This window comes from Nansenia antarctica (assembly GCF_963989245.1).
Source record: "Nansenia antarctica genome assembly, chromosome: 4".
Classification (NCBI taxonomy): Eukaryota; Metazoa; Chordata; class Actinopteri; order Argentiniformes; family Microstomatidae; genus Nansenia; species Nansenia antarctica.
Genome location: NC_137689.1, coordinates 15,515,652 through 15,527,786, shown reverse-complemented (window position 1 = coordinate 15,527,786; position 12,135 = coordinate 15,515,652). Strand labels below are relative to the sequence as shown.

The following is a 12,135-nucleotide window of genomic DNA, read 5'->3' as shown; positions in this document are numbered from 1 at the left end:
AAGCTGGAGGAGGCCTGCAGCGTCTTTCACTCCTTCAACATTCGCTTCCAGAAGGCTGTAGAGGTCAGCATGCCTAAAAACACTTCAAGCGATGTCATAACATTGATATTGAATTGAAATTCTATTTTTTTTTAAATCATGTATTAAGAATGTTTTATTAATGATGTTTATCAAACAGCCACACACAGTAGGATATACATATATTTTCCCTTTGTTCTGTCTCTCAGGAGAATGCTAAGAGGGAGCTTCAAGAACAGAAACAGGCAGAGAGGGAGAGGACAGAATGGGAGAGAAAGAGAACTATGAAGCGTCGCTCCATAGCCACCTGCTCCGCTCAGGAAGTGAGGCTCGATGAGAGCCATGACGATCTAGAGACAACGCTGGAGAAGAGCCTCTGCCACAAATGGAGGCACCGCAACCTTTGGAGCCCCAATAGTAGGCGAGGCACAATCAGCCCCTTACAAAGCCTGCAGGAGACTAATGATGCTGCTTCACCACAGACAAAGCCTCAGCAGAGGTTGTCTGGTCTGTCCTCTGACCCCACAGATAGCATGCTGGCCCAGCATGCCCAGGTGAGTCTTCCTGTGGACAGTTCGCAGCCACCTCTGTGTGTAGCGCCGAAGTTGTTGATCCAGCAAGGCAGTCTACCAGAGGTCTCCTCTACAGAGGAAGAGCAGAACACAGCTTGTACACCAGCCACCGGGGAACTGTCGCAGCCTCTGGAACGGGAGCTTCTATATCCCCAAGTGGGAGAGACAGTAGTGTGTCACACTCTTGTGAGTGGCCTGCATTCCTTTAAGAACCTGACCCGAACCCTTAAACAGCCCAGCCGCTGCTCACGGCTGAGGGATGAACAGGAGCATGAGAGAGCAGCATCTTCCACAGTCCAGGCAGAGAGTATGCAGGACAAAAGAGCTTGTTCGCCTTCCCCAAAGCTGGAGAAAAGAACTCTGCCCATGATCGGGGCCTCTACTGCCAAACCCTCTGCCATCCCAACTGCCAACCCCACTTCTAACATTTCTGCTACTGCCTCTACAACACTCACTGCCAGCCCCAGACTCCAAGCCAGGTCAGGGGCAGCTTCCACATGGTCCTCACGCCTCCCAATCAGAAACTCAATGCCTTCCCCTCCACCTCCATCCACCAGAGATCACAAAGTCAAACAAGAAAGAATAGTTAGGGAGAAAACTCAAGACTCGACTGAGCAGCGAAAGAATCCATTTATTCGACTGCTAGAAAGGGCAAAACCAGAGACAGAGAAGGAGAGCGCAAAGGAGACAGAAAAGGAGAAAGAGAGGGGGAAGGAGAAGGAGAAGGTTAAGGAAAAGAAAAGGGAGAAAGAGAGGGAAAAAGAGAGGAAGAAGGAAAAAGAGGGAGAGAAGATAAAGGAGAGGGAGCAGGTCAAAGAAAATGAGAGGGACAAGGTAAAGGAGAAGGAGAGGGAGAAATTAAAGATAGAACTGAAGACGGAGGTAAATGTGATGGAGAAGAACAACGAAGTAAAAGTGGAAGTGGTAAAGGGACAAACACTGTGTGTTTCCAAGCGGCTGACCCTGTTCTCTGGGCCTCTTGGCCAGTTTCTACCTCGCCGTGCTCTGCAGAACTCTGTTTCTACTGACAAAGTCATACGCTGTGCTGTCATTGCTGCTGCGGCTGTAAAAAAGGACAAGAGCAGTCAATCCATGATTCCTATGACCCCAGGGTCAAACCTGCCTGGTTTGAAGTCTATGCGCCCCCCTACACTAAGCCTGTGGAAGGGAGGTAGGGGTCAGGTGTAGTCAGTGACCTGGACAAACCCACAGATTGGACATGGACTAATGCATACATGTACATAATAATTATCACTCCTCCTCTAACCAAGTATTTTCAAATATGATGAATCATGAGGTATGATTCAATAATGTTTTGCTCATCAGACATTGGCAATCATAGAGAGTGGGAAGGACACTAGCCGAAATTAAGGTTATGTTGAGAAATTAATGTTATGTGGAACTTGAGTCAGACTACGTTTACATGCACATGCGCATACTATTCCGATTTTGCGATGACTATTTCGATTAAACTGTTTACATAGCTGCCAAAAGAAATATTCAGCAAATTTCTTTTTACATACAAATGGTGCACAGCATACACTTATTAGTGGGGGAAGAAGTCAAATCGGTTACGTATCCTTTCCGCTACTTTTCATCAAAACTATTGTTTCTATTGTGATCTCATTTACCTCTCTGATAGCCCGTCGGAGAATACTTCTACTATGGAAGAGCACGCCACCCCCATCACCAACTTCATGGCTACGCGATACAATGTCTCTTTTGGAATTAGAAAAAATCAAGTTCTCTATACGGGGTTCGACAGACAGGTTTTATAGTCACTGGCGGCCCCTTCTCACTTATGTTAAGAATCTGACCTCCCTTTCCCCAGAATGATTATTACCATATTGCATTGCAGTGAAAAGAAACACACTTGCTGTTGAATAGCCAGGTTGCTATGTAGAGCAATGACCTATAAGACCCTAAAGTAATACTTCCCCTTGCTTCTATCTCTTTCCTTTCTGCATCTACCTTTCTCTCTCTCTCTTTCTTTTCTTTCTTTTCATTATTTTATTTTTATTTTTATTTTTATTTTATTTTCCTCATCAATGTATTAATCTGTTTGTAGTTGTTTTATTTCTGTCTGTCTTGTCTGTATTTTGCAACAATGCACCTATAGAGGAGCAATGATAATATTGTTGCTCACTGTCATATATTTTTGTTGTCATTGTCACGACATACATGACATGCACTATTGCTGGGTCGGTGACTGGGAGACCAAGGGGTTGGGTGGGTGGGTGGGTGGGGGGGGAGGGACCGTTGTTGGCTGTGTTTCTGTGGTTATTTGTATATTTGATATTCAATATTTGTGAATATTGATTTGTGAGGACTGCCAAAATGCCAATAAAATATGTTTACAAAAAAAAAAAATATTGTTTCAATGTTGCTCCCGTGGTACACACTGGTGTTACTTTTGTGCAAATTGTGAATAATTCAGTCCTTTTCATTCACTACGTTTTCTTATCCAAAATCATGTTTTATCTGTCATACAAGATCTGGTCAGAGTGCAGTTGGCGGATTATGAGCGTGCAGGTAAACGTACACTGACTGGCCTACCTGAGAAATGAAGAAGTGATCCAATGACATTATCTATACTACTATTAAAGATGTAAAAGATTTTGTGGAAAGGTGTTTCGCCAACAATAAAACTATTTATAGGCTGCATGAATGTATTGTATCCAAGGTCTGAGAAAGTGATCAAGAAAATACTCAGTGGGTCTTCCAAATTGATTTGGAACAAGTAGGGTCAAATGAGAGAAAAAAAAACAGTGTAGCCTATGGTTGATTAGGTGGTCAAAAGTTGAATTAAAGCAGAGTCAACATGATTTTTGAATCAGGTTTGAATAGGGAATGATGACAGGAGGAGGTGATGAGAAAAAAGAACAACAAGAAGAGAGAAAGACCTGATCAGGAATGATACAAGGAAGGTGACCCTGTCTGTCAGCTCCGAGTGTGAATGGAAATCTGGTAGCTTGGCACTGGCAGTACCGATTCAGTGTAGTGGTCATTGAAGATTCAGCAGGGTTTCTTCACATTTTTTTGCATTCTACTTATGCTGTGTCCCAACATTACACTTTTTGAACAAGGCAATAAAAAATAATGCATGTTGTTAGTGATATTTTACTTACGCTTGAATTGTGTATATTTGTTGAATCATTTGATTTCAACCACTAATGTACTCCGTGACCCGCACTACATCTACCAGAACACCCGTGTGTTGGGACAAGGATCGCCGGATGCGAATCTGCGGAACCTAGGATGGTAGGGGAAGGTAGGGCAATACCGCTACCTGATTGGTTGGCGAAGCAGGGAAGGTAGGGCAATACCGCTACCTGATTGGTTGGCGGGGCTCTTCACAAGTGCTTCGCCAACCAATCAGGTAGCGGTATTGCCCTGCCTTCCCCTACCATCCTAGGTTTCACAAATTCGCTCCCCGGATGGAGGAAAAAACTTCTGCTACAACAACGAAGGAGGGCGCGAGTGAATAAGGCGGTGGGGCGAATTTATCAACATAACCTGACCTCAGCTCATTTAATGGGACCATTCAACCCCCGTACCAACTTCACTGTGAGTCGGGTTTGTATTTATGCTTTGGTTTCAGATGTTATTCAATAAGTTATCTGTGTTCTTGGGTCAATACAACAACTTAGCACTTAGCTTAGCTTAGCGGCTACGGCCAAGCCAGCACGGAAACACCAGCGCGTGCTAATTTGGCTAGCTAGCCATCCAGCTAATATTAGCTTGTTTGCTCCAACTTAGAAAGAAAGTGTATTCTTCCTGGTTTCCTGGGCCTATAAAAGTCATGTTAATAAACTATGGGGTTTCCTGTCATTTTATACTTAGTCCGCCTACTTTTAGTGGAGTTGTGCAACTTTTCCTCCTAGTTGGGGAGAAATACAGCTTAGTTGACTTGTCAGTAGTGTGTTAACAGCTAGCCACTAGCAGCACTACGTTAACAAGAATGAGTTACTTGGATATGCATATGTCTTACTTAGATATAATGGTTGAATTGAAGTTGTAGTCTGTTAACCCCCAGGTGGCAATATTGTATGGGTTTATCTCTCCCCTGTCTTGACTGTCTATCTCCCACCCCTCATGCAGGCAGCCTAGGCGCCCGTGTGGATGAGGGCAGGATGCAGACCATAAAGTGTGTGGTGGTGGGCGATGGCGCTGTGGGTAAGACCTGTCTCCTCATCTCCTACACGACTAACGCCTTCCCAGAGGAATACATCCCCACTGTGTTCGACAACTACAGCGCCCAGATCAGTGTGGACGGTCGTGCCATCAGCCTCAACCTGTGGGACACGGCGGGTCAGGAGGAGTACGACCGGCTGCGCACACTCTCCTATCCGCAGACCAACGTCTTCATCATCTGCTTCTCCATCGGGAGTCCCTCGTCCCACGCCAATGTACGGCACAAGTGGCACCCCGAGGTGTCTCACCACTGCCCCGGTGTGCCCGTGCTGCTGGTGGGCACCAAGAAGGACCTGCGGGGAGATGCGGAGGCGGTAAAGAAGATGAAGGAGCACGGTTTGGCCCCCACCACTCCACAGCAGGGCAACTCTTTAGCCAAGCAGATAGGTGCTGTCAAATACCTGGAATGCTCGGCTCTGATGCAGGAAGGAGTGAGGGATGTGTTTGCAGAGGCTGTGCGTGCGGTGCTCTACCCTGTTACCAAGAAGAATGCCAAGAAGTGTGTTCTGTTATAACCATGTGCCTAGACTGGGGAGCCTTGGGGAAGAGACTAATTTGATTGGCTTGGCCAGTTTGGCGCCAATAGACCTTCCACATTTAAACCCTCGCCACTGTTAGCTTTGCCTGGCTTCTTTATTAATTATGGGGTTTTCTGTTGTTGTTGTTGTTGAGGTCCTCACCACTAGATGTGGTTTTAATTGATGCCACCAGCCTTCCCATGGATTTTTGTATCTCTGAAAATAAACACCAAAGTGAAGATGCCACAGGGATTTCAATGGTGCCTACTCAGCCAGTTACTGCCTTACGTGTCATCACTAGTGGCATGGTTAAGATTACATTAGATTTTTCACACTGCCTTTCTCCTGCATTGGGCCAGTCTTTTAATATGTTCAACCTTTGCTGTTAATCTTTCCTCCCTTGTTTTCTGAGTATATTTGAGGCATTTTGTGTGTGCCACCCAGTAGCGTCTGTGCCATTGATAGTGACACTTGGAACTGTTAAATGCTAATAATATACCTCTTGTTTTCAACATTTGTCGCAAGCAAGGTTACAAAACATCAGCTGAACTCTGCTGAAAAGAGGCTGCAAGGGTGTAAAACACCATCACCCCAAACACAGGCACACTTTGATAAGATCAGTCTGTCTCCTATTGCTCACTGGGTTGCTCCCACTCCTCTCTATCGTACTCTGTAAACCATGAGCTTGCCATACATACAATGCTTTATTGTCAAAACAGAGTCTTGATTGTCTCACAGTGAATACAGATTTGGACGTCCATGTCTACTAAGTAAACAGATGTCTCGAAGATTAACCTACTAGGCCTTTTTGTATTGCCGGTGAAAAAGAGGAGGCAGGAAGGAATAATTCAATGTTGAGTCACTTGAGTGACTTGTGAGAGCTCCCCCTAAATAAGTCAACGCTCTCTGCTTACTAATGAGTAATGTAATCTTTGTTCCAAGTCAAATAGAAACCACAAATAAAATACATTCCATGTTCTATTGGAAGTGGAACTGAACCTTACATGCTGAATTAATGCTACACATTACGATTTGTACTGTACTGTTTGGTGTTACTACCCTGAAAAGTAGGTACGTGTGTTGAAGGTACCTCTAGCAGTGATGCTACTTATTTGTGGCTAACTGTAAACTTATCTATGTGTAACAGCAAGTATGACTAATACTGCAACTGTAAATCTTTTGCCGCAGCAACATAAGAAGATTGCCAAACTCATCTACTCTCTGTAGGTTTTTATTCAAATAGCACTAGTGGGTTATTCTAGTGTAAATGGTTGTCTTGTGCCTTTTGGTGGTATCTGATCTGCACAGAAAAGAGATCTGCTGTGTCAGTCCTGAAATGCCACAATTCAGCAGGTGTTCATTAGATTGTAGCTCTGAATTAAATTGAAAACTTAACATTTTTATTCATTTTTAAAAGATATTTAATAGGTTATTAAATGCTGACTGGACAATACATTTGGAAACCTGCAGAATCTGTAATGCTTCAGACATTGAGTTGTACTTCTTCATTGTTGAAGTGTCTGACTTCTGAAACAGGTGTACTGTTCCCCACTGATGGAAAGCAATAGGTTTCTTAAATACAGTTTAATGTAAGAAATGTAAAATGTTTGTTTGGTTGTTTTGAATTATGGCCACAATCCCATATGTCTTTGGAACTGAATGACATTTTGTACTGTGGACTTAGACTAAATGCTTGGCTATAACTAATCATGATTGATATGCAAATATGTTGACGCTCATCAAACTATGGGTCCTACTGTTGTTAGTCAATCTAATTACAGTACTTTGAAATATCCATTTGCAAGTGTTGTGGCCATTACTTTGTATTTTTAGAGTAAAAACTATGCGCTTGACTTGATTATGTATTTGATTTAATCTTTTTTACAACAAGAAGTCATTGTACATTATATTTTAGATAAACAATTGTTACCTTGTGTAGTAACTCATGCATTACCTTCTGTGATAACAAGCTGTTTGTTTGCCCTATATTGTGTACATTAATTATATAAGCTTAGTAATCAAAGGCATTGTAAAAGATAGGGCAACCAATCATCATCCTAGCGCAGTTGCACCAAGGAAGCATTCCCTGGTTATAAAACTACTTTCAAATAAAGACCGCTTCCTTTTTCCTATAAATCACTGATAGACCCTATATGGTACAGTGAACTCAAACCATAAATTCGGCATATCCCAGACTTGCCGTGCTACAGCTTTTGATTTGGTCATACTATATTCATGTTCAGCAAATGCAATTTTATTGACTTCATGAAAAGGCGCATTCTAGCATTAGCTTAATGTTTAAGCCTTTGCCTTTTTAGCCCTTTTACGTAGAAGGGATGACTCGGCCTTGAAGGGCCTTGCAGAGGTGTGTATGCGGTGCACTGTGTGGAACCTGATTTGTGAGTTTAAAAAAAGAGTTATTTTAACTACAACAAAAACCCACATGTACTACATGATATTGTGGAAAATATCAGCCATGCCAAATAAATGTAAGACTTTACATTTGTCTTTGTACTGTTGTTTGTTTGAAACTTAAATGATGGAAACTCAGGAGTGAGGTGGGCTACAATATCAGACAAGGGAGCACATGTTTGTAGAAAATGTTTTCGTACATTTTATGAGACAATGAAGACGTTGTCATATTTATGAGTTGCTTCAATCTGTTACCAGTGCATTATTAGTGTGCACACACTAGGGACTGAGGGAGCAGCTGCAGTGCATTCACATTGAACACTGTTACATCATACCTTGCTGTAATGCTACTGTACACAAACATCTCATTGTCACTGTGTCTGTAGAGATGGCCCATGCAGATACATGGATGACTCACAGATTGGGAGTGGGAGCATGTACGGGTGACTAATGCTATCTCTTCAAAAACAGAAACTGCAATATTTTCTATTTTCATCAAAAGATCAAGATAGATAACCTGTGACAGATTCACACTTGAAAGGACATCCCAGGAAAGTGACCTTTAGCAATAGAGACATGTCTCAGACAGTGTGCATAATTATTCATGACACAATTACATTTACATTTACATTTTTGGCATTTAGCAGACGCCTTATTCCAAAGCGACTTACAATCAATACATTTGAATGCTAAGCATGTGAATCATCAGTCCACCATTCGTGGCAGGAAGAGTAATCTAGCTCAGGCCCGGGGCCATTGATAGAAGGAGAAACCTTCTTCTACCACCTCCTAAAACCTTTTTTTTAATATACTGGAGGAACAGAGAAACAGTACAAAGGGGGCAATATAAGTTCTTAGGGACACAGTAGAGGGGAAAGCGGACGTCTTTAGGAGACGTGGTGCTGAGGGGCAGAAGATGTCTCAGGAGCAGCAGTTAAGAAGGGTCCGCTCCACTGCAGATCTGCCTAAATGACACCCTATGGCAGGAATATGAGCATGAGGACCTGGAACAGTACACGTCGTCGGTTCTGAACCACATAGTGAACTGCACCAACTCAGTCACCGTGGACAAACGGGTCCGGGTCTACCCCAACACGAAGCCATGGATGACTGGGAAGGTCCAAAAACTGATCAACGAGAGGGACAACGCCTTTTTCGCAGGGAAGAGCACACCGCTGTACAGCTCCACCAGGGCCAACCTAAAGCGCGGCATCAAAGCGGCCAAGGCAGAGCACAGAGAGAAGATTGAGGAATGCCTCCTGAGCAACGACTCCAGGCGGATGTGGCAGGGGGTTCAGAAGATGACAAACTTCAGAGCCAACAGGCTCACAGCCGCAGAGGACGACCCCCTGCTGGCGGGAAAGCTGAACACCTTCTACGCCCGGTTCGACGAGGGGCGAACGGAGGTAACCGCAACACAAACACCACTCTCTCCAGCTCTCAGCAGCCTCACCCTCACAGAGCATGAAGTGAGACGCGTACTGAAGGCGGTGGACCCCAGGAAAGCCTCGGGGCCGGATGGCGTCCTGGGACGGGTGCTGAGAGACTGCGCCGACCAGCTGGCCGGGGTTTTCACCAACATCTTTTTTTTTTTTTTTTTTTTTTTTTTTCCAGATTTTATCCCTTTTTCACCCAATTTGGTAGCCAATTTAACCCAACTTAGCATCCAATTATCCCCTGCCTATTGCATGGGATCCGCCGCACGACCCCGTGGCCGGCAGTCCCAGAGGAGGGCGCCAGGCAGACTAGGCTGACTGGCTCCTCGAGCCCAGTACCGTTATTCCGGCGCCCAGGGGGCGGTGTTGCGCGACGGATCCTAGTCCAGAAATACTCCTATACCCCCCTCGGAAGCGGCCGGCCAATATGCCGCTTCCCGTGTGCCTCGGCCATATCTGGATCTGGCGAGCCGGGATACGAACCCCGGCCCCGGTGGGCAGCATGCACTAGCGGCCAGTGCGTAGACCGCTACACCACCGCGGGGCTCACCAACATCTTTAACCAGTCCCTGTCCCAGGCCACCGTCCCACCCTGCCTGAAAACCTCAACTATCATCCCAGTCCCGAAGAAAAGCACGGTGAGCTGCCTAAACGACTACCGCCCGGTGGCACTCACACCAATCATCATGAAGTGCTTCGAGAAACTAGTCCGGGCCCACATACTCACACGCCTCCCGCCCAACCTGGATCCATACCAGTTCGCCTACAGAGCCCACAGGTCCACAGAGGACGCCATCGCGACGACTCTCCACGCCACTCTATCCCACCTGGAGAGGGGAAACAGCTACGCGAGACTGCTCTTCGTGGACTTCAGCTCCGCCTTCAACACCATCCTTCCAGACAGGCTAGTGACCAAACTACTAGACCTGGGTCTATCACACTCTGTGCGTGGATCAAGGACTTCCTGACCGACCGCCCCCAGAGGGGGCGGGTGGGCCCCCACACCTCCACAGCCCTCAGCCTCAGCACTGGGTCCCCCCAGGGCTGCGTGCTAAGCCCCATCCTCTACAACCTCTACACCCACGACTTCACCCCCGTCCACCCCAGCAACTACATCGTAAAGTTTGCAGACGACACCACCGTGGTGGGATGTATCTCGGGGGGGGACGAGGCGGCGTACAGGGATGAGGTAGAGCAACTGAGCAAGCTGTGCAAGGTTAACAACCTGCTGCTGAACAAGTCAAAGACCCAGGAATTCATCGTAGACTTCAGGAGGAAAAAGTCAGAGATCCAGCCCCTGCTCATCGACGGAGAGAGCGTGGAGAGAGTCTCAACCCTCCGATTCCTGGGACATCACATGCGGGATGACCTGACCTGGAAGGACAACACAAAAGGCACCATCAAGAGGGCACAACAGCGGCTATACACCCTGAGATGCCTCAGGAAAGAACACAACAAGCAGGAGATACTGGTGGCCTTCTACCGCGGCGCAGTGGAGAGCATCCTCACCTACGGCATCTGCAACTGGTTCTACAGCTGCACAACAGCGGAGAGAAATGCGCTACAGAGAGTCGTGAGAACAGCACAGAAGATCACCGGCGCCCCCCTCCCCTCTCTGGAAGAGCTGTACAACACACGCTGTCTCAGGAAGGCCTCCAAGATCTCCAGGGACCCGACCCACCCTGGACACGTACACTTTATCAGGCTGCCCTCGAAAAGGAGGTACAGGACCCCGGCCGCTAAGACAAACAGACTGAAGAACTGCTTCTACCACAGGGCCGTCCAGGCCCTGAACACAGCAAAGACCTAAGTTCTGGGCCCTGGACAGTCTGGACGGATTGTATGGCAGCTGCTGGACTGAAAAAATCAGGTGTAGTGCTGAGGCACAAACATGTACATTTCAAGCCTGCAAACTGTGACACTTTAAATAACGTGAAAAAATACTATTGTGCAATATGACAACCCTAGTTGACTATCTGTGCAGTATAGTACAGTGGATTGTGTACATAGCCTTTATTTATGTAAACCAGCTCCTTACCTTCTTGTGATTTTATTCTTTTTCTAAAAGTGTATTTTTTTCTCCCTTTCCTAACACCAGGGGAGCCACCCCTCCTAAATTTCGTTGTTTGGTACCTGTACTGTAGCAATGACAATAAAGTCCATTCATTCATTCATTCATTCATTCATTCATTCATAAGGTGTAACCTGAAGAGGTGGGTCTTCAGTCTACGACGGAAGATGGGTAGTGACTCTGCCGTTCTGACAGCCGTGGGGAGCTCATTCCACCAGCGGGGAGCCAGAGTTGTGAAGAGACGTGATCGGGCAACAATTAAATATTGATTGAGGTCAGTGTGTGTACAAGTGCAACACTTGTGGTGTTGTACCCTGTTGTCTGCACAGTGCATACCATTTAGCTTCTTGTACGTTTACTTGCCATAGTAAGGTAAGAAAACAAGACCAGAAATAAGTCTAGACAGACCAAGTTTAGAGTTGTAGGCCTTGAAAATGCCTTTGATAATATTGTAAATATGGCTTTGATAATATTGTAAATATGGCTTTGATAATATTGTAAATATGGCTTTGATAATACTGTAAATATGGCTTTGATAATATTGTAAATATGGCTTTGATAATATTGTAAATATGGCTTTGATAATATTGTAAATATGGCTTTGATAATACTGTAAATATGCCTTTGATAATACTGTAAATATGGCCATGACGTACAGGGTCCTGTAGATGGCGACAGAGCACCTGCTATGAGAGGGGAACATGCGAGAACGCAGAATAATCCTACAGCGGAAATGAACGCGCCGGCGCATGCGCAAAGCAATGTACAATCCTGGAAGTGTTGTCTGCCATGGGCTGCATTGGAAAACAAACGAAACCGTATAGATTTCTTTGAGAAAAAAAAACGTTTGAGGGATTATTTCAAGTTATTCAATCCCATTCTTACGGTGGATACTGCCTTGGAGGAAGGGGGTG

The 12,135-nt window shown here is 45.5% G+C and overlaps 1 protein-coding gene across 1 annotated transcript; it reads left to right on the top strand.

The window, feature by feature from the left end:
- Nucleotides 1-4,052: 4,052 nt before the first annotated feature.
- LOC308154696 (rho-related GTP-binding protein RhoG-like) lies at nt 4,053-7,770 on the top strand. The gene is made up of 2 exons (XM_080527877.1): nt 4,053-4,157; nt 4,692-7,770. The coding sequence occupies exon 2, from the start codon at nt 4,724-4,726 to the stop codon at nt 5,297-5,299; it is 576 nt and encodes a 191-aa protein (XP_080384003.1). The 5' UTR covers nt 4,053-4,157; nt 4,692-4,723; the 3' UTR covers nt 5,300-7,770.
- The last annotated feature ends 4,365 nt before the right edge of the window (nt 7,771-12,135 follow it).